Here is a 17,546-nt window from a genome sequence, read left to right on the forward strand (position 1 = left end):
CTTTCAGTATTTCTGTGGATGCTAACTTCTAAGGCAACTGAAATGAAAGCAGCTCTTCAGAGGAGATCTGTGCAGTATTTCCCAGTCAATGAAACTTCTATGAAAGATCAAAACAAGAAGACAGCACAAATGAGGCAGTGGTACCCACGGCCAGGCAGATCTAGCTTTGTCCATCACCCAGAGGGATGCTGGAAAGGACAACTTGCAACCTCTTTTTGAGGGTCACTGGTGGCAATGCTGGCACATCTGCTTCTCAACTATGGGAAATTTTGGATGTGGGAGAAATTTAACCCCCGGCTGCAATACACTATTTTTTGTATTAAACGTTTGTGGTTTTTTCTCCTGGAGTTTAATAGTTTGAGGGCCAAAAGGGCTGTGCTGTACTCTGAAGTGTGCTCTGCTCCCAGTTACAGTCAGCAGTTGGATAGAGCGTGACACACTCATTTACTGCTAGGTAACAACTGTGCTTAATCATCTATGAGACTGCAAGAGGTTCTCTTGGTGTCTACCTAATCAGCAGCTCTGCCATTTACTGGGATACTTGTTCACTTCAGTGCATAACCCAATTTATTACTACAAAAGAAATTACCAACTCTTTCAAATATCCTCTGACTGCTTCCCTAGGATACTCACTGATAGGGGTTCTTAGAAAATATAAAATTTGCTAAGTACTTGAGCCTTCATGCAAAGTTTCTATAGCAAACAACATCAAGAATCTTTGGAACCCCAGTTCTTTACACAATTCATCATGTAATTCATTAGTTCACAATCTTTTGTGATTTCAAAAAATCCCAATACCATTAATATTTTGGAATTGCAATGCTGTTAGCAAAAAAATCCCCACACAACTTGATACGTTTGTCTTGCTGATTTTGAAGATCCACCCACCCTACTTGAAAGTGTACCATTTGGTTTCCTAAATGTCAGTCAAGAGAACCAGGGCATCAGTCTTCACTGCCCATGTTCACTTGACAGCTGTATGTCTTGTGTATCAGAAGAACATGCTGTGGTTCTACCAGGCCTATGTCAGATTTCACTTGGTAAATTGAAAAAAAACCCCAAACAATAAAACACCATAACTTAAACCAACAAAACCCCCCCATGAACACACACACAAACCAAAAAAACTCCAAAACAAAACCATGAAACAAAAAGAACTCAAACCCTAATTAGATTGCAGCAAAACAAATGTTCCAGTTAGTTTCATGGCAGGGGAAAACCGAGCTCTATTAACTCCGGTATTTCTAAACCCCAAGACTGTGGTTTTAGTTTAGGATGTTGTCATCTGGGAACAAGAATCTGCATTCACATCACACACATGCTGCAATCAGGGACCAGGACACAGCTTCACCCTACTCCACACTGCCCTGGGCAGGGTGCAGGGACTGGCAGCACTGTCCATGGCCCACAGATCAGCCCCACACCCACATGTGCATCTAAGGCATCAATAAGTTATAGGGTCCTTTCTTGAACAGCTTTTTATGATGTCTGTGCTTCTGAAGCTGTGCAAGTGTGACAAATGGTTGGGGGAACTTTCTACATCAGTAGCCCTCCCCACCCCTTGCTCCAGCCCACCCCAGCAAACAGAACAAATGCCCCATACCTGGAGACATTTTGATGCCTGAATTATTAATAAAATAAGCATGATAATGAATAATCTATGTTAAGCATTTTCTTACCCTTTATTTTTTCATTATGATCAGAAGAGGAATATGATTAACAGCAGTTTAAACTTTAGCAGTACAAGTTCAGTATTAAATATAAAACTACACTGCAAGTTGATGTGTTTTAAAAATGGTTACGTATACTCTAGCCTTAAATTTATGTATCAAATACAAGTAACTCAATTGTTTCTTGCCTTGACAATTAACATATCTAACAGGTTTCAACAAGCCAGACATCCATCTTTTTCATTAAAAAAAATAAGCAAGCACACCAACTCTTATTCATAGCAAGGAGGGTAAAGACTCAACACTTTCCTGAGTGTTGTGCAAATAATAACAGGTTCAAGAAAGTCAGTTAAATAAATGTAATGATAAATCTAAAGCTAAGCTGGAGGACCTTTTGATTAACTTCATATTTCATATATTATTTGCATCAGTTGAGAGCAACATGAGTTACAGAACTTCCATGAAAACAAGCCACTTACAAGCAGGTGTTTAAGCTTGATCAGTTTATTAAAAGGATTATATGACACGGTTGCCTGCAATAGCAGGGGACTGGATCTGATGACCCAGGAAGTTCTTTCCAGTCCCATGTTTCTAAGCCATGCACCAAGTGTATCCAGCCCACACTTTCACATTTGGAAAAAGCCAAAGCCACACACACACACTCACAGGAAAAAAAAATTTAAAAAAAAAAAAAAAAAAAAAAAAAAAAAAAAAAAAAAAAAAAAGAAGACCTTGATGACACCATTTCATTTTTCTATTCACTATGCAGAAGGGAACAGAGCTTAAGTCCTGTACAGAGGATACATTTACTCGAGGTTGATGTGGTACTGAAGTCAGTTAATAATTAGATACCTCCAGGCAGATTCAGTTACAGGGCATACCAACACTGCACACTGCCAGACAATTTCTAATCAAGCCAAGAACCTCTTGCAGGATGAGGTCTCTGCTAGCAAGCACAGAGCACACTGAGTAAGCTAAAAGCAGCTGTTCTTAGGTGAACTACCCTACCAACCATGAGTGAATGACAGATGGTAAGAAGCATTTACCTACTAGACAAGATCTCTGCACACTCAGGCAGAAGTAATTAGTTCAGAGCCGCAACCATTGTTCCTACCTTGCCTGTCTCTTGAGTACATTCTCTTTAAAAGCTGGTCTACAGAATCAGTGCAGCCATTCTCAAGCACTACTGAAGTAGCAGTTTGCAGCTGCTATGCAAGACTCTACTTTCAAATGTTAGTCAGACATTCTTATCATTGAGGCCAGTTTGCCAGGACAGCATTCACAGCCACAGCAATAAGCCTTTGCAACAAATAGGTATCTAAGCAATTGCCTACATTCAGCCCATCTAACTTTTAGGCACTTGGTTAAGGTGTCTGGGTCCCTTGTCACCCCGAACTCCCCCCACCCCCCCAGAGGGGAGGGGGAAAAAAAAAAAAAAAAAAAAAAAAAAAAATCACTGAAGGCAGGTAGTCTCAATTGCCTTCTGGAGGTGTCTCTTGACCCCCACTGAGCAAACCAAGTTCTTAACACACGCACCTCAGTTAGACAGGATGAATGGAGACTTGCATCTCTTCCTAGAGACAATATCAATACTCTCCAAAACCAAATGCAATCAAGCAATTATGGTTTGCAACCCATTACATTTGGAAACAAAAACTTAGTCGGTAATTATGCTGCAGTCCCTCCCTCCCAAGCATAAAAGCCTTCCACATGGAGGCTCTGCTTAAAAAAAATAAGAAAAAAGAAAGATAAGCATTCTTCTTTCAGACAAAGAAGAGTGCACACGGATGCTTTGCCACTCATTCATGGGAAAGCTGAAGGATCAGAAAACACTTATTCAGAGAACTGGAATGACTAAGCACTGCTAGTGCATGCAAAGCAGAAGTAACAAGATCATTTTTAAATTAACCCTAGTCCTCTTCTCCACCCCACAAAATTCATGCAAGTGTTTGAGAAGATAAGTCAAGACATAATAGCCCCAGTTTCCAAAAAGGCTTAGTTTGGTTTTTTTAATACATATTGTAAAATGTCCTTTTGTTTTCTTTCTGCGGGTAGATAAATGCATTTTTGGCATGTTTGAGAATCACAGATATCTATGAAGTCCATGCTGTTCAAATTCTCCAACTAGTTTTTATATCCTGTCAAAAAAACATAAGCAACCTATACATGTTTCCCCAGTATTGACATGCATGCTCAGAGCTCTCCACTGTAGTGAAATGAGGTGTTACTTCTGTGCTGATAGTTGACGAGTCAGCATTACACGACTTTGAGACCAACTAAATTAACATTGTCGTAATATGAAAGGCAAGCACAAGTTCATTTATTTATAGCAAAGGTCTTGGGTTACAGGAGGTCAGTTCTTGCCATCTTGAAAAGATAGGGGATAACTTATTGCATACATGTGCATTATAATTTAGCAGCAAGTCATTCATAGAAACACTTCCCTCCTACTGCTTTTTTTGGTTTATTATCTCAATTATATATATATATTTTAACTTTACAAAGCATTTAACACCACCTTTAAGTTAATGGTCTTTTATTGGAAAAAAAAGACTAGCATTTACAACTTGGAATGGACATAAATTGTAATATCTTGAACAGCAATGTTGATAGTTGTGCTGAAGTCCACAGGCTACTCCGCCAGCTCCAAGTCATGGTACAGAAGGTTTTAAAAATATGAGAGTCCAAAGATGCTCCCTTGGTGAAGGTTTCTTTTAAAAATTTTGTGAACGGTAACAGCCTGACACCCGTTTCACTATAGTGCAATGCAGACAATGTTAAACCAACCAGTATTTTAAAACAGACATGCCATCCATAGTTAAGATCATCCTATTTTTGGAGCACACTGCTACGTACAGGAGAACCACTCAACCTTTAGGGCATTTTCTTTAAGTTTTACATCCTTCAACCATTTTGCTGCATACCATCCTGAGGTATAAACCAATTTTAAAGTAAACCAGCTATGACAATTTATACTACAAATTGAACTAGAATCCACTGTTGAACAAAAGAGTGGATCCTTTAGGTTTTTTTTTTTTCCTTTTAATACACATGTCTGACTGTGCTCAATTGTCAAGCTGCATGCATGAAAAACTGGCCAGCCCAAACAGTGTAATAGTCATTAGCAAATGGAACTTTCGAGTTCACTAAGTGCTTCCTTTTTTTTTTATTTTCAAGGTAGTACAATTATTTATATTGTAAAACTGATGTTTAACTTTATCTTTTGGGGACAGGACCACCAACCATTACATGCAGTTTGTGGACAGAAGGTAATTTGACATTCAGTTTTGCTATACAGAAACAGAATGAATAAATGAACATTTTTTTGCAAGAGGTAAGTAAAAGATTCAATTTGATTCTTCTAGAGGAAAAAAGGTGTAAAGGAGGTCTCTTCACTTTGCAGTCATCATCTGTACGAATTCTGAAAAGATAAAAAGTCACTGTGATTTACTGTCTCCAGAGTACTTCAAGTCAAAAATGTCTTAAACACAGTTGGCATAAAAAAAGGCACCTTTCACAGCATCTAAGGTTTTGTCCACAGAAGCAGACAAACAAATAAACTAGTGTCTCAAGTATTAAAAATTAATGCCCTATGCAACAGGCTTTTCTCAGTCTGAATAATGGTGTTAAGTAAAGATAAGCATCTTTTTACCTTCATAGTTGACTTGCCCATCCCCATCAATGTCTGCTTCTCTGATCATTTCATCTACTTCTTCATCTGTTAGCTTTTCTCCTAAGTTTGTCATAACATGGCGTAGTTCTGCTGCACTGATATAGCCATTGCCATCCTACGAGAAAAGTGTTACACAAGACCATGAACAACAATCCTGACATGGACTAACTTGGAACCTACACCTAGGTTTCCAGTCACTGCTTCTGAAGTAGCCTTATGGCTTATGCTTATGAAGTAGCCTTGGGACAGATGTACAGACCTGGCACACTGTACATACTGCAATATATATTAGTTCCACTGCCTTCTGAGGCATGCATGACACCATATCCTTCTACACAATTATTGTGCTGTAATAACAACTGCATGCTTGACTTGTACTTGTGATAAGGTATTTTTAATGCTTTTAAAGAGCTTTCAAAAATAAACACAGAAACAAAACCAAAGAAGTTTTTGTTTAGTCTTTGCTGCCTAAGCAAGGCAAAAAAGAGACCCATTTCCCACCAGCAAGAATGAACTCAACTTTCTCTTCTGTGTTAACACTACCTATATAACCAGACTGCAGCTGGCTATGTTAGGCTTCTTGGATAAGATGATATAGAACAAATCAAAGAAAGTATTTAAATTTTACTCAAAAGGAGTTTTGAGAAGTTTTATGGCAAAACTGAGAAGAGAAATTGATGCTTCTAAGCCAGTGTCCCCATTTATAATATCCAAACCTAAAGCTCACCCTGAGCCACTTCAGTAATTCCATACACTGAACAAGTGCACTGTCTTAGAGCAGGATATAGCTATCACCAGTAGATAACCTACCTCAGTGGCTTTAAATACTAATCTAGTCTGCAAAAATATCCATACTGAACAAGTGCACTGTCTTAGAGCAGGATATAGCTATCACCAGTAGATAACCTACCTCAGTGGCTTTAAATACTAATCTAGTCTGCAAAAATATCCCCAAATTTTCAGCAAAGTACTGCAGACTGACACTTTTTTCTATAAAAAGTAGTAGTAAGGTCTTCTTCCATACATGTGTGTGCATCAGTTTTACAGCTGCACCAGACATTACTCAACACAATTCTTGTATAACATCTGTCATATCCAAACAACCCAAACAGGGGAATCCCTGTTCTAGAAAACTGACACATGCCCACCCAGGTATTCTTAAGCAAGGTCAAGGGAGCCGAGCTCTTGAGTTTTTACAAAAGCAATCTCAAGGTTTATATGTTGAAAACGGAACTTTGTGTCCCTCTAAATACTGATGACATCATCTTGACTTCAAAAGCTTCCATAAGGTAGTATAAAACCTCATGCATCCACACAAATGTTTTCCCATTACCCCCAAAGTCAAAAGATACAGAAAAATTCCCCTCCTCTACCCACACATCTCAAAAAAACCCCACGCTCCCCCAAGCATTAAGTTCTGCTAATCTGTTTCTAAGGAAAGGCCAGAAATGGTTTTTTTAGGATGAGCCTAAAGCTTAGACCTTGCTGTATAAAGCAAGTAGAAGCAGGCTGCAACAGTTCTGGTTCTACATTCAGAACCATCTCTGCTCTGTTTCCAATTCCTCTGCCTCTCCTAGAGAACTCCTTCTAGAGAAGAAGGGAGAAAACACTGAGGAAAATATAGATATCATTACTGCTTTTGAAGACTAGCTGTCCTTTTATTAATACCTTGTCAAAGACTCGGAATGCCTCACGGATTTCTTCCTCGCTGTCTGTGTCCTTCATTTTTCTGGCCATCATGGTTAAAAATTCAGGGAAGTCGATAGTGCCATTGCCTTAATAAAAAGAAACTTTCAAAAATTAAACTTCCACGCTTTTCTTCATTAACAAAAAAAAAAAAAAAAAAAATCTGGCATTTACCTTAGCCAGGGACAAGACTAACAGATCCTGTTAAGTGTTCTTATAGACTAACTGGTTCTTCTCTCTAAATTGCTACCACTGCCTTTTTTGTTATTACAACATGCAGTAGCCACAGCAGCCACTTGTTTCAGCACAGAATCAGCCACTGCCTTCTCTCCAGGTCAAGCCACACCATTTGCCACTGAAGCTGCAAGTAAAATGTCACACTGATGCTTCAAGATTAACCAATAATGAGACTTATCTTTACCTCAAATTGCTCCCACAAAATTAACCTTTTAATGTCTTTATAATCTCCCAATTGTTGTGGGATACTCCAGGAAGAAAATATATTAAAATGGCATTACAAACCCAGGTTATCTAGTATTTGGGAAAAATCACACTTCACTAAACTGTTCATAAATACTTTTTTCTTTCTAAAGATCAACTACCTTATCAACCAAAGTTGCACACCACAAAAGCAACATACCATTTTAAGGGGCAACAAGGATCTGCAAATTCCAGTGACTAAGAAAAGCTGCCATTATTTGTTATTACTGATAAGCTCAGCTGTAGGTGTTCTTATGGGTATTTTACTGCAAAACTGGAAGTCCCTGCTGACATCCAGGCCTCACCTCTAAGATTAAGCTTTAATTCAAATCACAGATTTAAATTTCAGGCTGCTCAAAGCTAGGAAAAAGTGGTATGGTGAAGAAACTAGATTTTTAGTCAGGATTCAGCTCTATATGCCAAAAGGCACATTAAGTAGTTCACAAAAACCACATTAAACAGTTCACTGTGCAACTAAGATCTACCCATTGATTTAAAGAAGCATACAAATTCATTGTGCAAGTACAGCTAAGAAGCTAAACAAATACAGTTTAAGAAAATCCTTGCATCCTAGGAATGCCAGCCTGAGACATACAAAGCTATTTATCATCCTGGCCAGCTTTCTGTACCAGTTAAATATGAACACAGGTCTCACACTGAGTTTTGAAAAAATCCTCATTGAACATGTAGAAGAGTAGCAAAGCATTCTGTGTAACCCAAATTTAAACAGTTGGGCAGGCATACTTATCTGAAATCCTCAGTCTCCTGTTTTAAATCCACCAGAGCAATATTCTGTCTGCAGCCTAAAGCCACTATACACAAACTCTACATACCACTGCAGACTCTGAAGCTTTTCAGTTTCTGCAAAGACTTAGCAATTAAGGTCAACTTACACTTTTAACAAAGTAGTTTAATTGATATGGCCTGATAATCCAATAATTTATACTCTTGTCAATACACTTCCACTTTTCTTTCACAAAAAGGTTAAAAGAAAAATCACTATCACAACCAACATACAAGACCAAAGGCTTGACATCACTGAGCAGGTGAAGTATTACTCCTTTTCGAAACTGTTAGCCTATGTGGAGTTCAGAAACACAGTATGTAGCTACCCTTTCTGGTGTCCATTTAAAATAATTCTGTTAGCCTTGATATGGGAAGGGTTTTCTGCCTTTGCCTCCAATAGCGCCTCTCCATCTATTAGGGATTTAATGCATTAGATAGACTATAGAGTGTCTTCCTGTTGTGCTAAACATTCCAAGAATTGAAAACACTATTCCACTCCTAACACATTTTTTGCCTTAGCCAAAACCACAGACATTGGTAAAGCTATCAAAACCAACATGGGCTGACAAAACATATACAGAAAAGCTGGATGGAAAGACAGGTTAATGGCAGGTCAGGGAAAGTCAGATAGCAATAGGAAGCCTGTGACCCATAAAATATTAAAGACAAATACCATAACTTTGTCTCTGCCCATTGCCTGTTTTTACTCTCATGAATACTGCTAGCATCTTTGACATCCTTCTGAGTTTAGATTCTATCCAGCATTTTGAAACTGCTTTAAGAGATCTATGTCACAGTCTTCCCTATGCAGTTTAAGCCTAGGTGTGGAGGTCATACATATTAAAGATGATCACAGCACCTTCCCAACACTTACCATCAGCATCTACCTCGTTGATCATATCCTGCAATTCTGCTTCTGTTGGATTTTGACCCAGTGACCTCATGACAGTTCCCAGTTCTTTTGTTGTGATAGTACCATCACCATCTTTGTCAAATAGGGAAAAGGCTTCCTTGAATTCTAGAGGCAGAAACAGTCCCAGTGTTTAGAGACATTACCAGCATGAGAAAACTGCAGACTAAAAATGCACTCCATTGACAAAGCCTGGTACAAGTCTAAGAAACATTTTCTCTTTTTATCTAACTGTCCCTGTATTGAGAAAATCAACACTCTCAAGCACAAATAAAAAATTATTTACAGTACCAACACAATTTCCACAGTAAATTCAAACTTATTTCATGTGGCTATTATCTGCATTGCAACTCTGTAATTCATTTCCATGCATCTGCATCTTGCCCGAGGCACAGTTGTTCCACAAACAGCAGCTGTTTGAAGTAAGTGAAAGGAGCCACTGGGTTCCCTTTACAATTAAGACTTACAGGAACAAAAGTGTTGTGACTTATTTTTAAATCAGCAGACAATAAGAATTAGCGTCAGCCACAAGTGGGGGACTGGTCTCCAGAAGGTCAAGTAATGCTCCTTCTCCTAACTAGGCTGAAGTACAGCCAGTCCACTAAAAGTTTTATTTAAAAGACACTGGCTTGTAACAATGCTCAATAAACCCATGTGAGGTTTATTTGTTGCTACTTCACTTGTAGTTTATCTTCTCTCTTTAATAGAGTACCTAGGCCTGCTTTGACTCTAAGTAGTTCACTTGAGTCTAGCAATTATTTGTTTGCAAGAAATCTAGCAGAACTTGGCTCAAGTCTGAATATCTAAAAAAAAAATCATTATCTGTAGTCCAAGGAATAAGCAGTCTAAATTAAGAGGCAATGAACCAGTAATCTTCCAGAATATTTTTGTCTGGGCTTTTTTAAGTGAGTGCTTTTCAAAAGTGGTAGTACAGATTTAAAATTGTCAAAGACTGTTTTTTCCACTATGCTTGAGATAATATATTTTCTTTTAGTCACAAGAGTTAGCAAAAAAAAAAATTATCATCAAAACACTTACCAGCAATCTGTTCTTCAGTCAGCTGATCAGCCTACATGAAGAATAGAACATTTTAGAATACTGTTTACCTCTAGCTATGTCAATCCATGAGACACTTCCTTTAAATTTCAGAAGTGATTTACCGTTACTTTCACGAAGTCACTTTCAAAACCAGGAATTCTGTCTCTACAAGGAGACTCCACTCACCTACACCATGCAGCTGTTTCCAAAAGCATATAGGCTAACTTGGTTTGAAAACGCACATGAAGAAGCAAACACCATCCTGCAACTTGGTGAATCCAATTTGGTCCAGTGAAGGACAGAGGGCAGGCTCCTTGTAATTGGTCAGAGGCATGAAATCCCCAATGCCATGTGTTGGGGTTTCACAGCACATGCCATTCCCAGCGGTGCAGTGCCCCAGCACAGCATGGGCGTATATGCGTGGGCTGCCATGCCGCCCACGGCTCCAGCCCTGCCTGCCCTCCCCACCTCACAGCAGCAGCTTCCAGCCCTCTGCGAGCCCCACAGAAGGGGCTCTGCTGCAATATTACAAATTACATCTCGGTATTAGAGAGATTTTTGCCACCTCTGACAAAGAAAATTACAGTTTTTACGCATCATATTATTTTTCCATTCAACCAAGCAGTTTAAGGTGCCTCATCTGACATGCAGGTTGTTTCATATATAATTTTAACTGGCAAGATTTAAAATGCCTGCTTATGACCTTCTGTACATCAAGAAGCTACTGCTGCATACAAAGGTATACAGCTCAGCAGGCAATCAAACGGCCTTTCTAGAGCTTAAATGTGATAGCTACATCCTTCCAGAAGCCTCTTCCTATGCATGGATAGAGCATCACAAAAAGCTCCACTGTTCGGACTCAAAGGAGCTAACTAATTCTTCATGGAAAAATATGTCTTTTCCTAGTAAGGAAAAAAAAAAAAGAGGATTTTACATGCCCAATCACAGATACTGAAGAATACAAGGTACTAACTCACTTTAAACACATCTTACTGGACAGTTTTTACAAATAGAACAGAGAATTTTGTAGGTCAGAGAAGGCAGGCAAACACTTTGCTCTAAAATATTATTATTTTAGTATAAAAACCATCTAATTGCAGCAAACAACAACAAATACAATGGAGAATTAATCAGCTATACAATGTTAAGCTCTTGCATATGGGAATAGGGTAGGGTTGAAAATCTGCTTTATATTTTAAGGGGAATACACAGATATCATCTGTAATTAGGCAGGGGGTTTGTTTTAATGTCTGTATGTAATGATTAAACAATTCCCCGTTGTGTGTTGGAGGAAGGAGAAAAGGGTAGAACACCGTGCAGTGTGTTGAAGGAGGGAGAAAAGGGTAGAAATGCTAACAGCTAAAGACAGTCGTCTTTAATAACAGCAAAAAGCTTGTGTCCAGCTCGACTTCCTCTACTCCTTGTGACTTTCCAGAAAATGCGAGGTTTCACCTAAAGATTATCTAAGGAATTTACATAACAGACTCACTGCCCTGCAGAACAGGAAACGGAGCCACACCTTGGCAAAAAACCTCCAGCCCACAGCACTAGTTCATTGCCCCATTAATCGGGGCTTATTGAATGTTTATAAAAATCATATTTCAAATGAAAAAAAAAAAACCAACAAAAAAAACCCACAAAAAACCAACACAAGAAAACCCCAAAACCTTTGCATACCCGGCGATGCCCGAGGACACAACCCGACCCTACACTGCCGAGGGGTTCACCTTCCCGAGCAACAGGCACAGCCACTACCCCCTTACCACAGCTACAGGACAAAGGTACCCAGCCAGGAGCCATCACCCCACCCAGCCAAGTCATCAAATCCTGTCCTGGTGATGTCAGCCTTCTCCTACGGGAAGGGGAGATGGAGAGACAGTCGAGGAACACCCAGATTGCCAAAAGCGATTAGACGTCAGTCTGCAACTGTTTCACTGCTCTCGTAGGAAGCGAAAAATGGCCGGGAAAATCCCAGCCCTTCCTCTTGCTCTCTTTTGTGAGCAGCGCTGGCTGGCTCCGCAGCAGCCGGCAGATGATGCGATGCGTTCCGGCGGGCATCGCCCGGCCGGCGGGGCGGGAGGCTCGCAGCCCGCCGGCGCAACAGGCGCCCTTCCCGGCCAGCAGCCACCCACTGCTGCAGTGCGTCCCCGTTTCCCCTCCCTCCCTCTCCAGCCGGCGGCCACACCACGTCCTCATCATTCAACAGCGAGGGCGCCCGGGCTCCGCGGCCAGCCTTTCCTCCCCATCGCCTTTCCTCCAGCGGGCGGCTGGGGCAGGAGCTTTTCCCCCACAGCCCGCGGGGAGAGGGAAGGCTGCGCCGCTCCCGCCCCGAGTCCCCCATGCAGGAGCTGGGCCGCTTCCAACCGAGCAACACGCACTGCACCCCGGTCCCCGCGGCCGGGGGGTGCGCGGGGGCCGGGAGGAAGAGGAGGAGACATGATGTAATGCAGACAGCGATGGGCTTCGCCGCCGCGGCTGCGTTTTTTTTGGGGGGGGGGATTGGGGGGAACGGGGGGGGGCGCAGTAGCTGCAGCGCGGTGCCCTCCCCCGGCCGCCCCCCCGCTCCCTGCGCAGTGCAGCTGGTGCCGGAGCCGAGCGGGATCCTCGCCCGCAACCTCGCGCCCCGCCCCGCAGCGCGCCCTGCCCGGCGCTGGGGCCATGGCCCCGGGGAGACACGCCCGGCCCTTTCCGCAGGGGAGGGAAGGCGAGGCGGGGTGGGAGGGCGCGGGGCCGGGGCGCCCACACGGCAGGCCCAGGGAAAGGGGAAGGAAGCGGCGGAAGAGGAAGGGCCGCAGCACCGCGGCGATCCCGCGCAAGGCGGCGGGGGGTGGGGAGAGGGAGAGTCCGCAGCCACCAACCCGCTCACCTCGCGGGGACCCGGGCGGGAAGGGCCCCAGCGCGATTCCCCCTCCACCCCTGCTCCTCCCCGGGGCAGCCCGGCTCCACCAACCCGACCGTCCCCAGCTCCGCAGCGAGCGCACTGCGCACCAGCCCCCGCGCCAGCCCAGGCACCCCGTGCCGCACCCGGCCGGTCGAGCGAGCGAGCCCCCTACCATGGCGCGGCGGCGGCGGGCCCGGCGGCGGCTGCACGAACTGCGCGACCACGAGCGGCGGCGGCGGCGGCTGCCTCCTCCCGGCGCGGCTCACAGAGTGCTTGGGCTGTGAGCCTGCGCCGCCCGCTATATACGTGGGGCTGTATCCCTCCGCCGGAGCGGGGCCCTTTTCCCTCCTCCCCGGCGCGGTATGTGCGAGGTGACTGCGACGGGCGGCCCTGCCCCCTCGGCGGCCTGGCCCCTCCCCCGGCGGGGCCGCTCCCGCTCCCCGCAGCCCCTCGGCCGAGCACTCCCAGAGGGGCGAGGGCAGCCCGGTCCCGGTAGTGGCTCTTCGCCGAGCACTGGTGCCGGCGCAGCCCGCGGGGAACTGCCTAACCGCTGGGTCCCCGCCGTTCTCCAGGCTGGAACCCCCGGAGCGAGGGCATCTCAGCCAAGCTGGTGCTCTTTTAATTTTCTAGACAGCATCCTCGCCAGCGGGGCGGGCCTGCGCTCCCCTGGGGAGCCCGGAGGGGCACCTGGAAGAGGACGATGGCGCGGGGACGGGGGGAAACGTTAATAAAGCATTTTTTTTCGGTGACAAGGCGTGTGCGACAGCGACTGTAAAACTACAACGTTGAAGCGAGCACAGCTGCCTTTTTATTAATCATAGGGCTTTTGTCAAGCACCAAAATCCAGACGACGGCGAAATCCAATCCAGAATCGGATGGTCTGCAACTGAGGTGTCACTTCAGGCTCTTCAGAAGCCTGCAACTGAGAGGCAGCAAAAGCATGTCCTGATGTCAGAGGGTTTTCTTCATTTCTTCCCTGACAGCTCTGAGGATTTTGTCCACACTGGTAATAACCCAAAAATATATTGTAGTATTCACATTGTACCTCCTTTAACAGGTATGGAAGCACAAACAAATATGGACCCACATTGGAATCTAGGATTTTGGTTCCATTCATGACAGGTTCCCTTAGATTTTTTTTTTTTTTTTTTTTGTAGTTCAAGATATTTTTGGTTGAAGGTTTTAGTTTGGGCCTCTCTCTGGATTGGGAGGCTTGCAGTATTTCCAGTGTGGTCATAATTCTGATAAATCTGCTTGCAGTATAGCAGGAAATCTTTTGAAATTCATTTGTCTATTCTGTTTTTGAAAAATCATGCATACTTTCAGTGTTTGCAATAAAGACAAAATCAGTTTGGTTCTGTTTAACAGTTTCAATAGCTCTGCTACTGAAGTTACAATTTATTTGCTTGCCTTTCTGGAACATAGTGATAGGTTGGCAAGCACAGCAGTTACCTGTTTGCAATGTAGAGGGATTTCTCAGCAAACAAAATAGCATGTTTAACGTGTTATAGTTTGGTTCCCAAACCATTCTAACATTTGTTTAGCAACTACTGTATGAAATGGTGTCAGAAAACCAATTTGTAGCTGGCTAGTGTGCAAATGATAGGTTTACAGACAGCTTCCATTTTAGATGTGGAATGCCCAGCCTCCTATTTTTAATATACTTTTTTTTTTTCACTACCAAATAGTGATGCTGATTTTTTTTTATTATTATTTTTCTTTTTTCTTTTTTTTTTTCTGTAGAAGAACATGCAAATAATTGATCTTGCATTTTCAAACAAGACCAGCAATTTTAAGCTCTTGCTTCTCTAGCTTAATTTCTTTCTGGAAAGCATGGTGCAATGTTTGATTGGTGTGAGCTACAAGAGTATTTGCTTGGATAAGCGAATCTTGGAACTCTCTGAGACTCACAGGGATATGTAAAGAACAATTTTCATGTACAAATTGTTCAACTTATTGTGCTGGTCTTACACAGTTGAAGATCTCATTGTTAAACATTGAATTCTACATAATTATGGGGCTAATAAATGTGTACAATTATCTTGCAAAGAAAAGGTATTATTGGAAGAATAATCTTACCAACATTTAAATGTGACAGTTTAGAATGTGGGTGCTTTATTTCAGTCTCCTTAAAGTTAATTTTAAGCACACGTAATATGTTCTTCCATTGATCCAAACCTTCACTTGTTAAAAAGTGAAGGGATTAGATTTATCTGTTGATTTATCTGTTGAGGAGAGACTACAAGACAAGTAATTAAAATTTATGTATATTGTCTTACAAACTATCAGTATTACAGCATTTGGACATACGTGATGAAACTTGGAAATGTGAAGTAGAAAGCCACTCAGTCACATTCAATGAATGTTGCCTAAGATTAACAGGGCCTTTGAGTAGAAGGATTGCTGTGCATTTATTCCTATTTTTTTTCTTTAGCCTTTTGTGTCTACTTTTCCTAACTTGAAGGTTCATGTTAATAATTCATTTATATTTAAAATGAAATTTGGAAATAAGGTTACTTTTAAAGTAGTTTGAAATATAGTTATCTTGCTTTATTTTAAAAAAATTTCAGGATGATCAAATAAGGTGCCACAGTTGGGTTCTGCAGTAGTTTCTGTTTAAATTGCATCATTCTGTATTTGAAAATATTTCACAGCTCATGTTCCGAAATACCATTCTGACTAAGGGGAATTTTTTCCCTAAATTGACATATGGCAATGATAAATGTACACAAAACAGAATACTAATCTTTTGATGCTTATTTAATGCAAATAAAAAATCGTCTAAACTGGCATCTCCCTGCTCCTTGTAAATCTGCTTTCACTCAATTGTACAGCTAGATCTTGATCAGTATTCTTTGTTCTCTTAAAATTTACATTCGGTTGTGGCCAGGCAAGAAATGCCCCTGTCATTCCAATGACATACAATGTCAAATGATTTGCCAGGATCTTCTACAGCCTCATTCAAAATCTCCTGAATCTCAGTGGGAGCTGGACTGGGCCATGGAATTACTCAGTGTTTGTGCCTGAGACCATAGAACTTGGCCATCCCATTGCTATAGAGCTTTTCTATGAACAGAGGGCTATGCAACAGCTATTAAGATGAATTTTGACTGTATAAATTTACTGTTCTAAATTACTTTACTCTCTAAGCGTGCTCTTGTTGACTTGTGTTTGAACTGTAACACTAAGAAAACACTATTTTATACATTTATTTGTAAAATAAATAAAATGGTTGCAGTGGAAGACTTGCAACCATTCTACCTAGTATACCTAGTATAACGTTCCTCAATTTCGCCATGATGTGATAGTAAGATTACAGTCTTACAGTCGGTCTTTGTTTCGCCAGAGACTTAATACGTCCATTCCATGGGAACAGCCTAAGATATAAAGGAGGAATTCTGTTGAGAACCTGACAAAATAATAAACCTCACTACTTACATACAAGGTGTGCTTTTCAGCTCTGGCTTTGTTAACATAAGCACCGATGAACACGGCCTCACACGCATCACCTGTTTTCTTATATTATATATACATAAGTTAAACCCCCCCCGAAAAATAAATTAAAACATTTCACAGACATCTGTCCTGAGAGAATGGATGTGAGAACAGATGGACAGAAGTTGTCACATCATTTAATGCACAGCTGGGAGGCTGATATTATGGCAATAAGCATAGATAACCAGTTTATAATAAGTTAGATGTACAAGAAGCCAAAATCAAGTATATATGTGCATGCAACATCTGTGCAACTGGAAAAATTAATGATTAGTTTTCATGGGTATAATATTGCCAGTGAGCTACCCAAACTAAATTTGTTGTACTGCTTTTCAAGTCAGGTGGAATTCTGTTGGTACATCAATTTTTTACACTGTCGACAAAATTACCTTCATATAAGAAATGTTTTTTGGGGAGACCATTTTCCATAAAAATTAATGATTCTAAATGCCATTGGCAGCTGTGCAAACCTAAGCAAGTATCCTTATAAACTATAAGCATCACTAAGATTGCAAATAAGTGGGTGGAACTCCATTGAAATAAAAAGCTAGAACAGAATTGATTTTGACCACATTTATACAAGAGGTGAAAATAAAAGTTGCTTTCATCTGAACATTTAAAGTTCCACACCTGGAGCACTTTTTAATGGGTACATACATGTTCCTGTAAGTAACTGGGTTTTTTTCTGAAAGAAATTTAAAAAAATCCCCAAACTCCCCAATCTTTTATATGCTTGTGATTTTTTTTTTGCATTTGCCTCATTCCTACTGGTGTGCATCAATAATCACATACAATTATGGATTTTCACTGAGCATTTAGTGTTCAAAGGCCACCTATGTAATTGAATCATCAGTGATTGTTACCTACATTGAGTGTCTGTCGTCTTGTAAAGTTTTAGATGTTGATATGAAACTAATTAGTTAGAAC

General features: G+C 41.6%; 1 protein-coding gene across 1 annotated transcript; it reads right to left on the reverse strand.

Moving 5' to 3' along the window:
• Nucleotides 1-1,659: 1,659 nt before the first annotated feature.
• On the reverse strand, nt 1,660-13,413 carry CALM1 (calmodulin 1). The gene is made up of 6 exons (XM_048306476.1): nt 13,297-13,413; nt 10,244-10,274; nt 9,170-9,313; nt 7,012-7,118; nt 5,323-5,458; nt 1,660-5,091 (listed from the first exon to the last, which is right to left on the reverse strand). The coding sequence occupies exons 1-6, from the start codon at nt 13,297-13,299 to the stop codon at nt 5,063-5,065; spliced, it is 450 nt and encodes a 149-aa protein (XP_048162433.1). The 5' UTR covers nt 13,300-13,413; the 3' UTR covers nt 1,660-5,062.
• Nucleotides 13,414-17,546: the final 4,133 nt, after the last annotated feature.

The sequence above is a fragment of the Corvus hawaiiensis genome, chromosome 6 (genome assembly GCF_020740725.1).
Source record: "Corvus hawaiiensis isolate bCorHaw1 chromosome 6, bCorHaw1.pri.cur, whole genome shotgun sequence".
Taxonomy (NCBI): Eukaryota; Metazoa; Chordata; class Aves; order Passeriformes; family Corvidae; genus Corvus; species Corvus hawaiiensis.